Below are 21,028 nucleotides of genomic sequence, written 5' to 3' on the forward strand. Positions count from 1 at the left end.
AGAATTGCTGGTCAATGATTTAACACATCCTTCCAAACACAAATGAAATCTAGTTGCAGAATAGCAGAATTGCTGGTCAATGATTTAACACATCCTTCCAAACACAACTGAAATCTAGTTGCAGAATAGCAGAATTGCTGGTCAATGATTTAACACATCCTTACAAACACAACTGAAATCTAGTTGCAGAATAGCAGAATTGCTGGTCAATGATTTAACACATCCTTCCAAACACAAATGAAATCTAGTTGCAGAATAGCAGAATTGCTGGTCAATGATTTAACACATCCTTACAAACACAACTGAAATCTAGTTGCAGAATAGCAGAATTGCTGGTCAATGATTTAACACATCCTTCCAAACACAAATGAAATCTAGTTGCAGAATAGCAGAATTGCTGGTCAATGATTTAACACATCCTTCCAAACACAACTGAAATCTAGTTGCAGAATAGCAGAATTGCTGGTCAATGATTTAACACATCCTTACAAACACAACTGAAATCTAGTTGCAGAATAGCAGAATTGCTGGTCAATGATTTAACACATCCTTCCAAACACAACTGAAATCTAGTTGCAGAATAGCAGAATTGCTGGTCAATGATTTAACACATCCTTCCAAACACAAATGAAATCTAGTTGCAGAATAGCAGAATTGCTGGTCAATGATTTAACACATCCTTACAAACACAACTGAAATCTAGTTGCAGAATAGCAGAATTGCTGGTCAATGATTTAACACATCCTTACAAACACAAATGAAATCTAGTTGCAGAATAGCAGAATTGCTGGTCAATGATTTAACACATCCTTACAAACACAAATGAAATCTAGTTGCAGAATAGCAGAATTGCTGGTCAATGATTTAACACATCCTTACAAACACAAATGAAATCTAGTTGCAGAATAGCAGAATTGCTGGTCAATGATTTAACACATCCTTACAAACACAACTGAAATCTAGTTGCAGAATAGCAGAATTGCTGGTCAATGATTTAACACATCCTTACAAACACAAATGAAATCTAGTTGCAGAATAGCAGAATTGCTGGTCAATGATTTAACACATCCTTACAAACACAAATGAAATCTAGTTGCAGAATAGCAGAATTGCTGGTCAATGATTTAACACATCCTTCCAAACACAACTGAAATCTAGTTGCAGAATAGCAGAATTGCTGGTCAATGATTTAACACATCCTTACAAACACAAATGAAATCTAGTTGCAGAATAGCAGAATTGCTGGTCAATGATTTAACACATCCTTCCAAACACAACTGAAATCTAGTTGCAGAATAGCAGAATTGCTGGTCAATGATTTAACACATCCTTACAAACACAAATGAAATCTAGTTGCAGAATAGCAGAATTGCTGGTCAATGATTTAACACATCCTTACAAACACAACTGAAATCTAGTTGCAGAATAGCAGAATTGCTGGTCAATGATTTAACACATCCTTCCAAACACAAATGAAATCTAGTTGCAGAATAGCAGAATTGCTGGTCAATGATTTAACACATCCTTACAAACACAACTGAAATCTAGTTGCAGAATAGCAGAATTGCTGGTCAATGATTTAACACATCCTTACAAACACAAATGAAATCTAGTTGCAGAATAGCAGAATTGCTGGTCAATGATTTAACACATCCTTACAAACACAAATGAAATCTAGTTGCAGAATAGCAGAATTGCTGGTCAATGATTTAACACATCCTTACAAACACAAATGAAATCTAGTTGCAGAATAGCAGAATTGCTGGTCAATGATTTAACACATCCTTCCAAACACAAATGAAATCTAGTTGCAGAATAGCAGAATTGCTGGTCAATGATTTAACACATCCTTCCAAACACAACTGAAATCTAGTTGCAGAATAGCAGAATTGCTGGTCAATGATTTAACACATCCTTCCAAACACAACTGAAATCTAGTTGCAGAATAGCAGAATTGCTGGTCAATGATTTAACACATCCTTCCAAACACAACTGAAATCTAGTTGCAGAATAGCAGAATTGCTGGTCAATGATTTAACTAATAATGTAACTTGAACTAAACTCAGAATTGTGGTATACTCACTTGCTGATTTCTTCACTGTTTTCAGTTGACACCTGCTTCTCAGCACTGTCACTGGACATATCCACAGAGCTTGACACCTGCTTCTCAGCACTGTCACTGGACATATCCACAGAGCTTGACACCTGCTTATCTGTAATGACATCAAAGTACATGTACCATCATTAAAAATGTATAAATCAGCTATACAAACAAGTGATATCAGACGACAGACTCATAATATAAAGTGGTTTCATATCAGAAAATAAGGCTGGTGTGAACCTGAAATATTAAGGCCAGCCTAAACAAGCCATGCATGGCACGGTACCTGTTAGTTATCAAACTTAAGATATATAATTTTGTTTATAGTAATATAGTTCAAACATAAACATGTCAGAGACATGACATTCAGTCATCTTGTATCTGATCGTCAAACGAATACTTGTCCATATTGAGAGATATTGCTGTGGAACAGCATTAATTAAAACAAAATAAGCACTAGTCGTCCATTTCAAATACATCTGTATATCTATAACATGAATGAATATATAAAATTTGAACATAATCAGTCAAATCATGTCAGAGATACGGCTCTAGAACCACATTCTTTAAAACAAAATGGCCAACCATTTTGAATCAGATTTGAAAAATAAAATGACGTGCATCAGGGACTCATAATGTCTTATGTATGTACCAAGTTTGAACAAAATCTATCCATAAACGACCAAGGTCCAGTTCCACAATGCCAGAAGTGCTTGATTTCTGATGATTTTTTAGCACAAAAATGGATGCCACTTGGCCATTTTGAATCAGATAGTCAAACAAATATATACATCTATACATCTATGAGATGAATATATAAAACTGCATTCATTAAAACAGAATGGCTGAATTCGATCTGAAAAACAAAATAATGTGCATCAATTGCATAATGTCCAACGTATGCACCAAGTTTGAACAAAATCCATTAATAAATGCTTGATTTTGATGATTTTTCAGCACAAAAATGGATGCCATTCAACCATCTTGAATCAGATCGTGAAACAACTTGATATGCATATGTATAATATTATGTATTATATATGTGTGAAGTTTCAATGGAATCAGTCCAGGCATGTCTAAGATATAGGTCTGAACTACTTCCGAACAGGGACTAATAAGACATGCCTGAGAAAGAGTGCCAGGGCCGGCTGTAATTTTAATCCCCAAGTTATGCCAGCCTAACTACAGTATGACCAAGTGCCATATTACATAATCACCACTGCGTTGACTAAATATGCAAATTAGATTCATGAGCTTTGTTGCACTGTCTCAAAATCAATGAAATCATTGATCGTTATGTGAAAGAGAAAGTTAGCGATTTTTCCTCCATGTCCTCAAAACTATTTGTGTCATTATTTTCTCATTCTAGTGATAAGTCTCACCACTGTCACTGAATTTTTGCTCAACAGTTCAAAACAAACCATATCCCAAATCAAATTGAAGAGTTCATTTGTGTCCACTCTCCTTGACATCCATGACTCAAATTGATTGGGAGAACTCCAGCACGATTAAAACTTTGAAGTGAAATAACACACTGTTGAGTCTGTCACGTTGGACCCTTCTGACGTAACAAATCTGCATTCCAAAGAAATGAAGGCGCTTGTAAAAACAAACCAAATTGGAATCAAACACAAAATTTGGGCCAGCCCTAGGTAAGCTAAATGTCACACATATATATCACCCCTGATGTCATGGACTGATTACCCAATCAACAAGTAATTACATTACAAATATATCAACTGAATATTCTATCAACATTTCTGTAAAGATTGTATCTATGTAGAACTGTATCAATTCTAATGGTGATATTTCTGCCAATTTAAAAAACCATCAGCAGCCGTAACTGCAAATCCATTGAAGTGTTTAGATGTCATGTTAATTAGCACATGATTCAAAGGTGTATAAACTCGTAGCTCTGTTTTTTTGACACAGTTGGTCATGTGACATAATGGACTGTATGATCTACTCAACTTGGTTCATAGATTATATTAGCCAATCCCTTACCAAACTGTTTTTTTGTGGCAACTAGTTCGCACGCTTGTGGCAAGCATAGCGCAAGCATATTTGATTGCCAGAACATTCTGGCAACTAGTTGCCGATCATTGCCAGTAGTGGCAATCATTCTGGCAACTACTTAGTTATTTGTGGCAACATTGCCACGACACAGAGTAAACATAATTTTGTGGCAACTATGCGGCAAAAGTGGTAATTTATAGAGTGGGCATAAGTGTATATATATCTTAGCCGTAAGTAAATTGAATATGTATTTAAAATCTTTCTTTATTACGCATCACATTTGACTTACAAATTACAAACTTATACTGAATTCAAAAAATATATTGTCAGAAATTAAATGAATGAAAAATGTACTAGCCCAATATTGTATAAGCATGCAGCCTGTCGGCTGATATAGCTCCGCTGCATACTCTGAAAGTAATTTGATCCAAACTGAAGACACTGTTGCAAAATCTTATGGTGGTAAACCCAAGGAATGCACTTACATTAATAAACTATTCAGTTAAGCTGTTTTCAAGAAAATGTGACAAAATTATTCACAAAAATTAAAAAATTCAAGATATTGTCATGAAATGAATTGGTGTGGTTTTATCAATAAGGAAATTATGTGCTAAATTTAAAACCTTGGATGATCTTTATCAACTTGGTTTTAAATTTAATCACCTACTTTTGTGGCAGGGAATTATCGCTGCTCTCCCAGATAATTGTAAAACGTCGGCAATTTGATGTTTTAAAAGCTGGTGCAACTTTTCATGTGAAAACAAAAGTATGCAATTTTTTTTTCTTGTCAATGTAAGAACATTATATTGTATTGTATTATAAAAAAACAAGATTACAGAACAGAAATTAAAGAAAAACAATCAAAACACAACGTATATCTCCGCTTGCCACGTTCTGTATAATTTTTTTTTTTCAATTTTACGTATGTGCCAAAATCACGGAGTACATTTTTACATCCATAGGCTGTAGATTGAAATATTTTTTTTACCGAAACATCATACCAGTCGTTATTTTTCCCATGGTCTCAGCATCTTGAAATTCCGAACGGAATAACGGAACACCGTGCAGGCGAACGATGTGGTCTCAGTATCCGCTTTTATTAATCGTTGCAAAATGTTACGACTGTGGAGAAATGAAATTCGCACAGATACAAAAAGGTCAAAGTGCATGGACTGTCTGACTTCGCGCACGAACTTGTATCGTCTCCTCGCGCACCGGGCCTTGTCAAACGCACGTTGAAAGAGCTGTCACTTTTCACAGGTAAGAATATAATATAAATATATATTAATTTTACTGAGCTAAATATGTTTTGTTTGTGTGAGTCTATGCTGGCCGTAATCGCAATGTCGATTTTGCGTATTTTATTCAGAATGACACAAACGCTGTAATCCAAGGTCATCTGCTGCTTGCATGTCATGATGCGTTACCGATTCGATCGATCTTTTATAAATTAACATTAAAATCTTGTTGAATATTGACCAATGTTCAGTTTAATTTCCGTGATTTTGGCGAACAATTCAGTTGAATACAGTAGGAATAATGTAGCCAAACAATATCCGAATACACGTCGTCAAAACGAAATTTACAAATTCAAGAACACAAAACAAATGACTGACAAACAAGAAGGTCAAATCCGGGAAATTATATCTATCCCACAGCTCATATCTTGTCTCTTGTTCACACTAACTCATTTCTCACTGTGTATTGTAACTTACTATGTGTTGTGTGTCTAAACATCAAGAGTGGCAAAACAGGTCATTTTCTTGTCGCTTCAAAAGTTGTCATTTTCTCCTGTGTACAACAATGTACACCTAATTGCAATTGATTATAGAATATTTATAAGTGACTTTTGTCTTGAACCACAACCAATTGATTAATTTTTGTTTCTTTCTTTTTCAGTGTTTGGCATAAACAAATTACACATGTCAATGTCGTACACATGTCAACGTGTAAGCGAACAGTGTCTTTGGGCCGTGTAATGAGAGAATTCAACCAATCTATATTTTCAAGCTCTGCCGATGTGGAATGTTATGATGGTCATCCAGTGTTATCTTGCAGTGTTTGTATGGTCCTGGAAAATCTTTCTAAATTCACAGCAATGTCATAATTTTTCTGATTTTTAACTGGATGGTTAAAAATAGGTTGCAGAGAAAGTCTTGTATTCCAATTGCTTTGTTAGTCCCTTTTCAGACATACCACCGGTACTTGTAGACTAAAACAGACCTTACATATTTATGGTTTCTCAATGTCACAGAGCTTGAAATTAACTTCAGTTTTCTTATTTTAAACTTTATGTTTAAAAATGACAATTTTCAAAATTATTAGACTTTAGTATCAAAAAATAATGTTGTTCAGACATACTTGTAGGGTGAAACAGACCTGACATATTTATGGTTCCTCAGTGTTTATGTCACAGAGTGGGGATGTGTCATGTGTATTCACTGAGTGGACCTCTCACATTTTGTGAAGTTACCTTCAGTTCTGTTATTTTATATTTTATGTTTAAAAATGATATTATCTATCATTATTTTTCAAAATTATTATTAGACTTTACTATCAAAAATAATATTTTGCACTTTGCAAATCCTGTAAATCACCACTAGTTTAATAAGGCAATTAAAATTTGTTGCTTCACTCAGAATAAATCCATTGTTTGATTTTGTGTTTGTGTTTGTGTTGGTGGGGTTTTGTGCGTGGTTGGTAGTGCATGGTGGTTGTGGGGGTGGGGGGATGTGCCTACCTATATTTCCTTGCCACAAGCAGTTTTCTGGCAACTGTGCGACAAGCTGGATTCTGGCAGTTTACAAGAAATTGTGGCATACATGCCGCAAACTTTGTGGCAACCTTGCCACATTAGTTGCCACAAGTGCTAATTTGCATGCGAAAATATGCATATGCTGCAAGTGTGCCGCAAATCACTTGTGGTACACACCCCACAAAGTTGTGGCAAGCTTGCCACAAGTATGTGCCAGAAGCCTTGTATTTCCGTAAGGGATGACATCACTAGAATCAACCATTTCTACAAAGAAGTGATGTCAGGGGATAACTTCAGATAACTTACCAGAATGCATCTTATTTTTAGATTCATTTATCCACGGCAATGACTTCACCTTTTGTAGAACTGCTATGAAAAATCCGCCAGAGTCCTGGTGATGTGGTAATAAACGCATACTAGATATAATACAAAAATGTATAGAACCATTACAATCAGGTTATCAATTACCAAGACTATCTTTAGGAACTTTCACTGCTATCTAAGCTTTCAGAAGGCTAACAATATATTTTCTAACCCTTCATTTGCATTCTGGAAGATTAGTGGTACATATGAACTGCTAAGGATCAGTTTAAGACTGTTATCTAAGCCTTCAGAAGGGTAAACTAAGCCTTCAGCCTTCAGAAGTGTAAACTAAGCCTTCAGAAGGGTAAACTAAGCCTTCAGCCTTCAGAAGGGTAAACTAAGCCTTCAGCCTTCAGAAGGGTAAACTAAGCCTTCAGCCTTCAGAAGGGTAAACTAAGCCTTCAGCCTTCAGAAGGGTAAACTAAGCCTTCAGCCTTCAGAAGGGTAAACTAAGCCTTCAATCTTAGTACAGGTATGACTTACCATCTGTTTATATGTAAACTATCAATATCTTTAGGAGCAAACATCGTTTCTCTTAATCTCTTTTTATTTCGGTCGGGTACATCTTCAAAAGACAGAAATTCTTTACCATTTTCATTCAGAATCTTGAGAGACAAAATCAAATAATTCATACTATGAGAGCAATCCTATCCATAGTATATAATTTCATCCATCATAGATTTACTTCTTTGACCTATGGTTCAACATTAATTTAGATTGCCATTGAACAACAGCATTAGGAATGATGAAAAAAATAAAACCACTTACAAACTATCATTTAGACTGTAAATGTACACATACAAATAATTTACTTTTTGAGTTCCTACCAGCTTTGCTTATTATTCTATTATATGCAAAATTACATTTAGTTTTAATTTGCAAGAAAATACTGGCCAAGTTTTTGTTGGGGAGAATGATTTATACTGCATAATGAAAATACAATATTGAGTTATCCATCTAATAACTGATCTTAAAGAACATATTACTAACAACTAGTTATCAGTATTTATTCTGTGTACACAGAACACATGCCTATAATGAACTTGGTCGAGAATTGTTAATGAAATATCCATGTTTGAAAAAAGATTGAATATAAACTGTGTTACAGCATTGTATGCCGAAGACGAAAACGACAACTTCGTGGACAGACATTTTCTCCTCACAAACTGGCATGTTTCCTTTCATCTAATGACATGGCAAGCAAAATCCTAATATAATTATAGTGAATGTACTGTTAAAAATACCTTCCATGATGTCATTCCATTAATCCTCTTTAATTGTGGCAATTTTTGTGAACAATCAACCAACTCTACAGCACCTTAAAAATAAAAACACTGACAGTCATTGAGAATGTAGAAAACAGTGCCTAATTTCAGTTTGTGTTCACATACCTTTGCTTAAACATTGTAGAGTCATTAAACACTGTTTTGTGATAAAAATGATGATTTTAATGGTGAAGTTTGAAGGTGCAGGCATTTTATTCTGTGTGTATTTCAGGAAAATTAAATAAAGTTAATTCTGAACGTAGTTTCAAATAATGTGCAAACATTTTTACAATCTTGTTTCATTCCTGGCAAACAATACACATGTAAGTCACGATTGTATTATTAGTTGGACTGAATTACACTATATCTATAAGGGAATTTGTATTAAGTGTGATCCCAAACAAGTTTAATGCCTGAAATGAGGATAATATAATATAGCCTAGATAATCTTCAGGGAAAAAAAAGTTTTTTTTCTAGAAAAAAAAATTGCAAGAGGGAGCACTGAATTCAGCAACACTACCAAGTGGGGGAGATAGGGTTCTCCCTACCAGGGTGTGGAGAGTTTTTGATAATTCTAAGTTAAAATGGAGCATTCTATGGCTTCCTTGGGGCCAAAATTACTATCAGACAAGTCACAGTTAAAGACATGTGATTCCTGGTCAATCAGAATTTTATGGTTGCCAGAGGATCTGTCCCCCAGGGTAAGGGGGCGCATAGCCATGGCATGAGGGCGCTGCGCCCCTATTCCCTTGTTTAAAAAAATTCCTGATTTTGGACCAATTAACAATTATCTACAGAAATTACAATTTGTTAATGGATATAATGAAGTCATTGTTTACTTCATCTGTATTCACTTGTAACAAAAACTAATTCATTGCAACGCATCAGACTGTTCAGAAAAGTATCTCTGCTCGGTATTTTGTACAACCAGTAGATTTGTGTTAGATATACATGTATCAGTGATTGGCTGTAAGTCAGCATATTGAACTCACAAGGCATTTCTCTGCGCCATAATAACAATTGTCCAGAGACTTATTTAAGTTTTTAAATGAAAATTTAAGAAAATTAGCAATTGGTAGGAGAGATTGTCAATGACATTTTTATTTTTACATCTCCAGTTAAGAAATGCATAGTTCAAATCTACCATGCATGGATGTCATGACAAGTACCGGTAACCATTAAAAGTCAAGTTTTTATTAACAATGTACTGATCTAATAGTCATTCAGTCCTGATATGAGGCTGTACATGCTTCCCATAAATCCCCTTCAATGTTTTTAGTGTTTCAGTTTATCTTGTTAAATGACAAATGGAGGTGTTTTACAGTCTGTTTTGAAACCATTTTGGTATGCAGGATTGCTGCCAATATTAGCATTTCAAGATAAGCAAGCACTAGGCTAACTACTAAAGTCTGATTCAAATGCAACAGTTTGGGATCACTTAGCAAGCACTAGGCTAACTACTAAAGTCTGATTCAAATGCAACAGTTTGGGATCACTTAGCAAGCACTAGGCTAACTACTAAAGTCTGATTCAAATACAACAGTTTGGGATCACTTAGCAAGCACTAGGCTAACTACTAAAGTCTGATTCAAATGCAACAGTTTGGGATCACTTAGCAAGCACTAGGCTAACTACTAAAGTCTGATTCAAATGCAACAGTTTGGGATCACTTAGCAAGCACTAGGCTAACTACTAAAGTCTGATTCAAATACAACAGTTTGGGATCACTTAGCAAGCACTAGGCTAACTACTAAAGTCTGATTCAAATGCAACAGTTTGGGATCACTTAGCAAGCACTAGGCTAACTACTAAAGTCTGATTCAAATGCAACAGTTTGGGATCACTTAGCAAGCACTAGGCTAACTACTAAAGTCTGATTCAAATGCAACAGTTTGGGATCACTTAGCAAGCACTAGGCTAACTACTAAAGTCTGATTCAAATGCAACAGTTTGGGATCACTTAGCAAGCACTAGGCTAACTACTAAAGTCTGATTCAAATGCAACAGTTTGGGATCACTTAGCAAGCACTAGGCTAACTACTAAAGTCTAATTCAAATGCAACAGTTTGGGATCACTTAGCAAGCACTAGGCTAACTACTAAAGTCTGATTCAAATGCAACAGTTTGGGATCACTTAGCACGCACTAGGCTAACTACTAAAGTCTGATTCAAATGCAACAGTTTGGGATCACTTAGCAAGCACTAGGCTAACTACTAAAGTCTAATTCAAATGCAACAGTTTGGGATCACTTAGCAAGCACTAGGCTAACTACTAAAGTCTGATTCAAATGCAACAGTTTGGGATCACTTAGCAAGCACTAGGCTAACTACTAAAGTCTGATTCAAATGCAAAAGTTTGGGATCACTTAGCAAGCACTAGGCTAACTACTAACGTGTAATTCAAATGCAACAGTTTGGGATCACTTAGCAAGCACTAGGCTAACTACTAAAGTCTGATTCAAATGCAACAGTTTGGGATCACTTAGCAAGCACTAGGCTAACTACTAAAGTCTGATTCAAATGCAACAGTTTGGGATCACTTAGCAAGCACTAGGCTAACTACTAAAGTCTGATTCAAATGCAACAGTTTGGGATCACTTAGCAAGCACTAGGCTAACTACTAAAGTCTGATTCAAATGCAACAGTTTGGGATCACTTAGCAAGCACTAGGCTAACTTCCTGACTGCAGAACAGGACTACATACCTTGACTTCTACTAAGTAATGCAGCCACTACAGCTTCATTTTCTACTGGGTTGAATGAACACGTAGAATAAACTAAACGGCCGCCAATTTCCAACACTTCCACTCCTCTTGTCAGTAAACGAAGCTGTATACTGGAAAATAAATGTATCTCTACGATAAATACACATTTATGATTGGATGAGAAGTAGTAACTGTTGTAATTCAAGCAAGCGAGTCTAAAAACAGCGATATCATGGTTTTGATGTTCTGAACATTGCCTTAAACCGGAAAATGCCGAAATTTGTTAAAATTTGGCAAATCAGGTCAAAGGTTTTTCATAAAGTATCAAATTGCATAGGAATCAACCCAGTGGTTCTTTAGATATTGGTGTAACAATATCTGACACATCCACACATCCTGTTGGAGCTATGCACACTGGACCCACCTATAAGCGTTGAATTATCAAATACTGGGAATCTTAGATGACAATACATTCAGCAAACTAAAATTCCTACCACATCTAAATTTTTAAAATATCATTTCCCTATATCATAAAACCATGATGCTAAAATGCATTTATTTACTTACGGATGTAAAGAGAATCCATTATGAACACTCCAACGCTTCCAAACCAAATAATTTTTCCTCAGTGTTCCATCAGCACTGGGAAGTAATGAAGAAAGCAAGTTTTGATAAGCAGGATGAGTTACATGTATCACAATGAGTTGACAGGTGTACATGCAACTACTTTGTAAACACAAGAATGACTGTGGTGTGGACAGTTCACCTGATTGACTTCATCAGGAAAGTATCCAGTTCAGATATAGAGAAACAATATTGACAAAAACTCACCTACAAGGGACATCACAGAGGACCCTATCAAACTTCAACTGTTTAAATTGTCCAGTGTGTTCTGCATCAGGTATCTTGATAACAGGCATGGCAGTAGCATCATGGTTTACAATCATAGAACAAGGACTGTTCAGTCTTTTAGTTTGATGTACCATGATGTAACATCGTTTGTTGTCAGAATCATTGGCAAGTACAAATCCATCTGTAAGTCAATGAGAAAAAACATTGAACTAAACTGTCAAACATTCTCATCTGAAGTTATGATAATTTTTTTTAAACCATTAAACACTTCTCAGGTTGATTTCTTTAAATATTGCCTTGGTTTCTCATTACATTTCACAGGGTAGACAAAACACAGATCAAAAACTACCAAACATAACTGATAAATAATGTCATCAACAATAGACTTGATTGCTCCCTCTCCCAAACAAAAAAGTAAAAAACATGAATACTATTCTGAAGCAAAATTACACATGGTGGTTTAGTAAGGGTGGATAGATTAACATTACACATGGTGGTTTAGTAAGGTGGATAAATTAACATTACACATGGTGGTTTGGTAAGGTGGATAGATTAACATTACACATGGTGGTTTAGTAAGGTGAATGGATTAACATTACACATGATGGTTTAGTAAGGGTAGATGGATTAACATTACACATGATGGTTTAGTAAGGGTAGATGGATTAACATTACACATGGTGGTTTAGTAAGGGTGGATGGATTAACAGTACACATGGTGGTTTAGTAAGGGTGGATAGATTAACATTACACATGGTGGTTTAGTAAGGGTGGATGGATTAACATTACACATGGTGGTTTAGTAAGGTGAATGGATTAACATTACACATGGTGGTTTAGTAAAGGTGGATAGATTAACATTACACATGATGGTTTAGTAAGGGTGGATGGATTAACATTACACATGGTGGTTTAGTAAGGGTGGATAGATTAACAGTACACATGGTGGTTTAGTAAGGGTGGATAGATTAACATTACACATGGTGGTTTAGTAAGGGTGGATGGATTAACATTACACATGGTGGTTTAGTAAGGTGAATGGATTAACATTACACATGGTGGTTTAGTAAAGGTGGATAGATTAACATTACACATGATGGTTTAGTAAGGGTGGATGGATTAACATTACACATGGTGGTTTAGTAAGGGTGGATGGATTACCATTACACATGGTGGTTTAGTAAAGGTGGATAAATTAACATTACACATGGTGGTTTAGTAAGGTGAATGGATTAACATTACACATGGTGGTTTAGTAAAGGTGGATAGATTAACATTACACATGGTGGTTTAGTAAGGGTGGATGGATTAACATTACACATGGTGGTTTAGTAAGGGTGGATGGATTACCATTACACATGGTGGTTTAGTAAAGGTGGATAAATTAACATTACACATGGTGGTTTAGTAAGGTGAATGGATTAACATTACACATGGTGGTTTAGTAAAGGTGGATAGATTAACATTACACATGATGGTTTAGTAAAGGTGGATAGATTAACATTACACATGATGGTTTAGTAAGGGTGGATGGATTAACATTACATAAAGTGGTTTAGTAAGGGTGGATGGATTAACATTACACATGGTGGTTTAGTAAGGGTGGATGGATTAACATTACACATGGTGGTTTAGTAAGGGTGGATGGATTACCATTACACATGGTGGTTTAGTAAAGGTGGATAAATTAACATTACACATGGTGGTTTAGTAAGGTGAATGGATTAACATTACACATGGTGGTTTAGTAAAGGTGGATAGATTAACATTACACATGATGGTTTAGTAAAGGTGGATAGATTAACATTACACATGATGGTTTAGTAAGGGTGGATGGATTAACATTACATAAAGTGGTTTAGTAAGGGTGGATGGATTAACATTACACATGGTGGTTTAGTAAGGGTGGATGGATTAACATTACACATGGTGGTTTAGTAAGGGTGGATGGATTACCATTACACATGGTGGTTTAGTAAAGGTGGATAAATTAACATTACACATGGTGGTTTAGTAAAGGTGGATAGATTAACATTACACATGATGGTTTAGTAAGGGTGGATGGATTAACATTACATAAAGTGGTTTAGTAAGGGTGGATGGATTAACATTACACATGGTGGTTTAGTAAGGGTGGATGGATTAACATTACACATGGTGGTTTAGTAATGTGGATAGATTAACATTACACATGGTGGTTTAGTAAGGGTGGATGGATTAACATTACACATGGTGGTTTAGTAAGGGTGGATGGATTAACATTACACATGGTGGTTTAGTAAAGGTGGATGGATTAACATTACACATGGTGGTTTAGTAAGGTGAATGGATTAACATTACACATGGTGGTTTAGTAAAGGTGGATAGATTAACATTACAAATGGTGGTTTAGTAAGGGTGGATAGATTAACATTACACATGGTGGTTTAGTAAGGGTGGATGGATTAACATTACACATGGTGGTTTAGTAAGGTGAATGGATTAACATTACACATGGTGGTTTAGTAAAGGTGGATAAATTAACATTACACATGGTGGTTTAGTAAAGGTGGATGGATTAACATTACACATGGTGGTTTAGTAAGGGTGGATGGATTAACATTACACATGGTGGTTTAGTAAAGGTGGATGGATTAACATTACACATGGTGGTTTAGTAAGGGTGGATAGATTAACATTACACATGGTGGTTTGGTAAGGTGGATGGATTAACATTACACATGGTGGTTTAGTAAGGGTGGATAGATTAACATTACACATGGTGGGGTTTAGTAAAGGTGGATGGATTAACATTACACATGGTGGTTTAGTAAGGGTGGATGGATTAACATTACACATGGTGGTTTAGTAAAGGTGGATGGATTAACATTACACATGGTGGTTTAGTAAGGTGAATGGATTAACATTACACATGGTGGTTTAGTAAAGGTGGATAAATTAACATTACACATGGTGGTTTAGTAAAGGTGGATGGATTAACATTACACATGGTGGTTTAGTAAGGGTGGATGGATTAACATTACACATGGTGGTTTAGTAAAGGTGGATGGATTAACATTACACATGGTGGTTTAGTAAGGGTGGATAGATTAACATTACACATGGTGGTTTAGTAAGGGTGGATGGATTAACATTACACATGGTGGTTTAGTAAAGGTGGATGGATTAACATTACACATGGTGGTTTAGTAAGGTGAATGGATTAACATTACACATGGTGGTTTAGTAAGGTGAATGGATTAACATTACACATGGTGGTTTAGTAAAGGTGGATAAATTAACATTACACATGGTGGTTTAGTAAAGGTGGATGGATTAACATTACACATGGTGGTTTAGAAAGGGTGGATGGATTAACATTACACATGGTGGTTTAGTAAAGGTGGATGGATTAACATTACACATGGTGGTTTAGTAAAGGTGGATGGATTAACATTACACATGGTGGTTTAGTAAGGTGAATGGATTAACATTACACATGGTGGTTTAGTAAAGGTGGATAAATTAACATTACACATGGTGGTTTAGTAAGGGTGGATGGATTAACATTACACATGGTGGTTTAGTAAGGTGAATGGATTAACATTACACATGGTGGTTTAGTAAAGGTGGATGGATTAACATTACACATGGTGGTTTAGTAAGGGTGGATAGATTAACATTACACATGGTGGTTCAGACCAGCAGTGTTTTAAATAATATCATAATACCACATGGTTTTACATGTTTACCTGGCCATGTTTGGTTTTCATCTGCGTGTAACATTTCTATGAGTTGGGCTGTTTTAGACCCAGGAGCAGCACACATATCAAATACCTAGAGTAGAGAACAATACTGGTATGTCATCTACACAGTGAACATTTATGTATTCAATATTGTCTATTATTATACATCTGTCACCGCAACACCGTAAAGTTACAGCATGCCGTAATTTTGCGGTATTTTATGGGGTATTTTCATTTTACCATATTAGAAAATGTGAATTCCAAATATGGAATGATTACTAGTACGTGTGTAAGTGTCGTCTAATGCCACCAGAAGTTAGCTGGTTCTAAATATTTTGGATTTCGGCATTCCTATGATGTATCCTTGGAAAGGAAAGATGTATACATGTAATAATCATAATGACACTAGCTGTGACTACCGATCTTTTTACTCTGATTTTTATTTTTAATACATTTTCTGTGTCATTAGTGTCAATTTGTAAAATTGGAGACTGAAAGCATAGCATATATGCTATAAACAAACGATGTGCAAGTGGAAAAACATGGCCATAGGGTAGCGTCCATTGAAACCCATTTTTATCAAAAGAACATCAGAGATTACGGTACAAGATGACAATTTACCGGAGACCCTGGGCAAAATGTCAAATATGTTGCCATCTTGAAAGATGGTAACATATTGAGACAAAGCCACTGACCAACGATCTCTCGTGTCCAGATGCAACAAAAATAACAATGGTAACATGCAATACCTTATGTTGTGGTTGAACATCTAATAGTAATGGTGGTATCATGCTGACACATTCCTGTCTGCTAATATTACCCTGAAAAACACAATTAATATTGTTATAGACACCATAAACATTAAAACTAAAAACAAGCAAAAATATGTGCTGACCAAACAAGCCTCACCCTCCCATCCAATTCCACAGTAAGAGGTAATTTGCCAATGTTTGCTATTATGCAAGTGAACACTAGCACATTTATTGGGTCTCTTGAGACATGCAAATTTTATAATACACAACTCCCAAAATATAAAATCAGATTAAGACTCCCAGGTGACTAGAGCAGATGAACTTGGATGCGAGTCAAAGACTCCCTGATGACTATAGTACATTTGTGTGTGTAGATAAGCTTGAATGCGAGTCAAAGACTCCCAGTTGACTATAGTAGATAAGCTTGGATGCGAGTCAAAAACTCCCTGATGACTATAGTAGATAAGCTTGGATGCGAGTCAAAGACTCCCAGTTGACTATAGTAGATAAGCTTGGATGTGAGTCAAAGACTCCCAGTTGACTATAGTAGATAAGCTTGGATGTGAGTCAAAGACTCCCAGTTGACTATAGTAGATAAGCTTGGATGCGAGTCAAAGACTCCCTGATGACTATAGTAGATAAGCTTGGATGCGAGTCAAAAACTCCCAGTTGACTATAGTAGATAAACTTGGATGCGAGTCAAAGACTCCCTGATGACTATAGTAGATAAACTTGGATGCGAGTCAAAGACTCCCAGTTGACTATAGTAGATAAGCTTGGATGTGAGTCAAAGACTCCCAGATGACTATAGTAGATAAACTTGAATGCGAGTCAAAGACTCCCAGTTGACTATAGTAGATAAGCTTGGATGCGAGTCAAAGACTCCCAGATGACTATAGTAGATAAACTTGAATGCGAGTCAAAGACTCCCTGATGACTATAGTAGATAAACTTGGATGCGAGTCAAAGACTCCCTGATGACTATAGTAGTTAAGCTTGGATGCGAGTCAAAGACTCCCTGATGACTATAGTAGATAAGCTTGGATGCTAGTCAAAGACTCCCAGTTGACTATAGTAGATAAGCTTGGATGCGAGTCAAAAACTCCCAGATGACTATAGTAGATAAGCTTGGATGCGAGTCAAAGACTCCCAGATGACTATAGTAGATAAACTTGAATGCGAGTCAAAGACTCCCTGATGACTATAGTAGATAAACTTGGATGCGAGTCAAAGACTCCCTGATGACTATAGTAGTTAAGCTTGGATGCGAGTCAAAGACTCCCTGATGACTATAGTAGATAAGCTTGGATGCGAGTCAAAGACTCCCAGGTGACTATAGTAGTTAAGCTTGGATGCGAGTCAAAAACTCCCAGATGACTATAGTAGATAAGCTTGGATGCGAGTCAAAAACTCCCAGGTGACTATAGTAGATAAGCTTGGATGCGAGTCAAAGACTCCCAGGTGACTATAGTAGTTAAGCTTGGATGCGAGTCAAAAACTCCCAGGTGACTATAGTAGATAAGCTTGGATGCGAGTCAAAAACTCCCAGATGACTATAGTAGATAAGCTTGGATGCGAGTCAAAGACTCCCAGTTGACTATAGTAGTTAAGCTTGGATGTGAGTCAAAGACTCCCTGATGACTATAGTAGATAAGCTTGGATGCGAGTCAAAGACTCCCAGTTGACTATAGTAGTTAAGCTTGGATGTGAGTCAAAGACTCCCTGATGACTATAGTAGATAAGCTTGGATGCGAGTCAAAGACTCCCAGTTGACTATAGTAGTTAAGCTTGGATGTGAGTCAAAGACTCCCTGATGACTATAGTAGATAAGCTTGGATGCGAGTCAAAGACTCCCAGGTGACTATAGTAGATAAGCTTGGATGTGAGTCAAAGACTCCCAGGTGACTATAGTAGTTAAGCTTGGATGTGAGTCAAAGACTCCCAGATGACTATAGTAGATAAGCTTGGATGCGAGTCAAAGACTCCCAGGTGACTATAGTAAATAAGCTTGGATGCGAGTCAAAGACTCCCAGGTGACTATAGTAGATAAGCTTGGATGCGAGTCAAAGACTCCCAGGTGACTATAGTAGTTAAGCTTGGATGCGAGTCAAAGACTCCCAGGTGACTATAGTAGATAAGCTTGGATGCGAGTCAAAGACTCCCAGGTGACTATAGTAGTTAAGCTTGGATGTGAGTCAAAGACTCCCAGGTGACTATAGTAGATAAGCTTGGATGCGAGTCAAAGACTCCCAGGTGACTATAGTAGATAAGCTTGGATGCGAGTCAAAGACTCCCAGGTGACTATAGTAGATAAGCTTGGATGCGAGTCAAAGACTCCCAGTTGACTATAGTAGTTAAGCTTGGATGTGAGTCAAAGACTCCCTGATGACTATAGTAGATAAGCTTGGATGTGAGTCAAAAACTCCCAGGTGACTATAGTAGATAAGCTTGGATGTGAGTCAAAAACTCCCAGGTGACTATAGTAGATAAGCTTGGATGCGAGTCAAAGACTCCCTGATGACTATAGTAGATAAACTTGGATGCGAGTCAAAGACTCCCAGGTGACTATAGTAGATAAGCTTGGATGTGAGTCAAAAACTCCCAGGTGACTATAGTAGATAAGCTTGGATGCGAGTCAAAGACTCCCAGGTGACTATAGTAGATAAACTTGGATGCGAGTCAAAGACTCCCTGATGACTATAGTAGATAAACTTGGATGCGAGTCAAAGACTCCCAGGTGACTATAGTAGATAAGCTTGGATGTGAGTCAAAAACTCCCAGGTGACTATAGTAGATAAGCTTGGATGCGAGTCAAAGACTCCCTGATGACTATAGTAGATAAACTTGGATGCGAGTCAAAGACTCCCAGGTGACTATAGTAGATAAGCTTGGATGTGAGTCAAAAACTCCCAGGTGACTATAGTAGATAAGCTTGGATGTGAGTCAAAGACTCCCTGATGACTATAGTAGATAAGCTTGGATGCGAGTCAAAGACTCCCAGGTGACTATAGTAGATAAGCTTGGATGCGAGTCAAAAACTCCCAGATGACTATAGTAGATAAGCTTGGATGCGAGTCAAAGACTCCCAGATGACTATAGTAGATAAACTTGGATGCGAGTCAAAGACTCCCAGGTGACTATAGTAGATAAGCTTGGATGCGAGTCAAAAACTCCCAGGTGACTATAGTAGATAAGCTTGGATGCGAGTCAAAGACTCCCAGGTGACTATAGTAGATAAGCTTGGATGCGAGTCAAAGACTCCCAGATGACTATAGTAGATAAGCTTGGATGTGAGTCAAAGACTCCCAGGTGACTATAGTAGATAAGCTTGGATGCGAGTCAAAGACTCCCAGGTGACTATAGTAGATAAGCTTGGATGCGAGTCAAAGACTCCCAGATGACTATAGTAGATAAGCTTGGATGTGAGTCAAAGACTCCCAGGTGACTATAGTAGATAAGCTTGGATGCGAGTCAAAGACTCCCAGATGACTATAGTAGATAAGCTTGGATGTGAGTCAAAGACTCCCAGATGACTATAGTAGATAAGCTTGGATGCGAGTCAAAGACTCCCAGGTGACTATAGTAGATAAACTTGAATGCGAGTCAAAGACTCCCAGGTGACTATAGTAGATAAGCTTGGATGCGAGTCAAAGACTCCCAGGTGACTATAGTAGATAAGCTTGGATGCGAGTCAAAGACTCCCTGATGACTATAGTAGATAAGCTTGGATGCGAGTCAAAAACTCCCAGGTGACTATAGTAGATAAGCTTGGATGCGAGTCAAAAACTCCCAGGTGACTATAGTAGATAAACTTGGATGCGAGTCAAAAACTCCCAGGTGACTATAGTAGATAAGCTTGGATGCGAGTCAAAGACTCCCAGGTGACTATAGTAGATAAGCTTGGATGTGAGTCAAAAACTCCCAGTTGACTATAGTTGATAAGCTTGGATGCGAGTCAAAGACTCCCTGATGACTATAGTAGATAAGCTTGGATGTGAGTCAAAGACTCCCAGGTGACTATAGTAGATAAGCTTGGATGCGAGTCAAAGACTCCCAGATGACTATAGTAGATAAGCTTGGATGTGAGTCAAAGACTCCCTGATGACTATAGTAGATAAGCTTGGATGCGAGTCAAAAACTCCCAGGTGACTATAGTAGATAAGCTTGGATGCGAGTCAAAAACTCCCAGGTGACTATAGTAGATAAGCTTGGATGTGAGTCAAAAACTCCCAGTTGACTATAGTAGATAAGCTTGGATGCGAGTCAAAGACTCCCTGATGACTATAGTAGATAAGCTTGGATGTGAGTCAAAGACTCCCAGGTGACTATAGTAGATAAGCTTGGATGCGAGTCAAAGACTCCCAGATGACTATAGTAGATAAGCTTGGATGCGAGTCAAAGACTCCCTGATGACTATAGTAGATAAGCTTGGATGTGAGTCAAAGACTCCCAGGTGACTATAGTAGATAAGCTTGGATGCGAGTCAAAGACTCCC

The 21,028-nt window shown here is 37.0% G+C and overlaps 1 protein-coding gene and 1 long non-coding RNA gene across 2 annotated transcripts in view; one reads left to right on the forward strand and one right to left on the reverse strand.

Moving 5' to 3' along the window:
• LOC102803327 (RNA cytosine-C(5)-methyltransferase NSUN2-like) overlaps positions 1-21,028 on the reverse strand; it is a 54,498-nt gene that overhangs the window by 29,511 nt on the left and 3,959 nt on the right. The window contains exons 6-14 of the mRNA XM_085499984.1: positions 16,531-16,602; positions 15,788-15,872; positions 12,036-12,237; positions 11,772-11,846; positions 11,205-11,335; positions 8,480-8,553; positions 7,719-7,840; positions 7,179-7,288; positions 2,084-2,213 (exon numbers count right to left, since the gene is read on the reverse strand). Of these exons, the coding sequence (XP_085356110.1) occupies positions 2,084-2,213; positions 7,179-7,288; positions 7,719-7,840; positions 8,480-8,553; positions 11,205-11,335; positions 11,772-11,846; positions 12,036-12,237; positions 15,788-15,872; positions 16,531-16,602 (1,001 nt within the window). The remainder of the gene's footprint in view (positions 1-2,083; positions 2,214-7,178; positions 7,289-7,718; positions 7,841-8,479; positions 8,554-11,204; positions 11,336-11,771; positions 11,847-12,035; positions 12,238-15,787; positions 15,873-16,530; positions 16,603-21,028) is intronic.
• LOC146741482 (uncharacterized) lies at positions 5,287-6,762 on the forward strand. Its single transcript, XR_014929673.1, has 2 exons — positions 5,287-5,377; positions 6,017-6,762. It is a non-coding gene; the product is annotated as an uncharacterized LOC146741482 (long non-coding RNA).

Source organism: Saccoglossus kowalevskii, chromosome 6, assembly GCF_978046115.1.
Source record: "Saccoglossus kowalevskii chromosome 6, keSacKowa6.1, whole genome shotgun sequence".
Lineage (NCBI taxonomy): Eukaryota > Metazoa > Hemichordata > Enteropneusta > Harrimaniidae > Saccoglossus > Saccoglossus kowalevskii.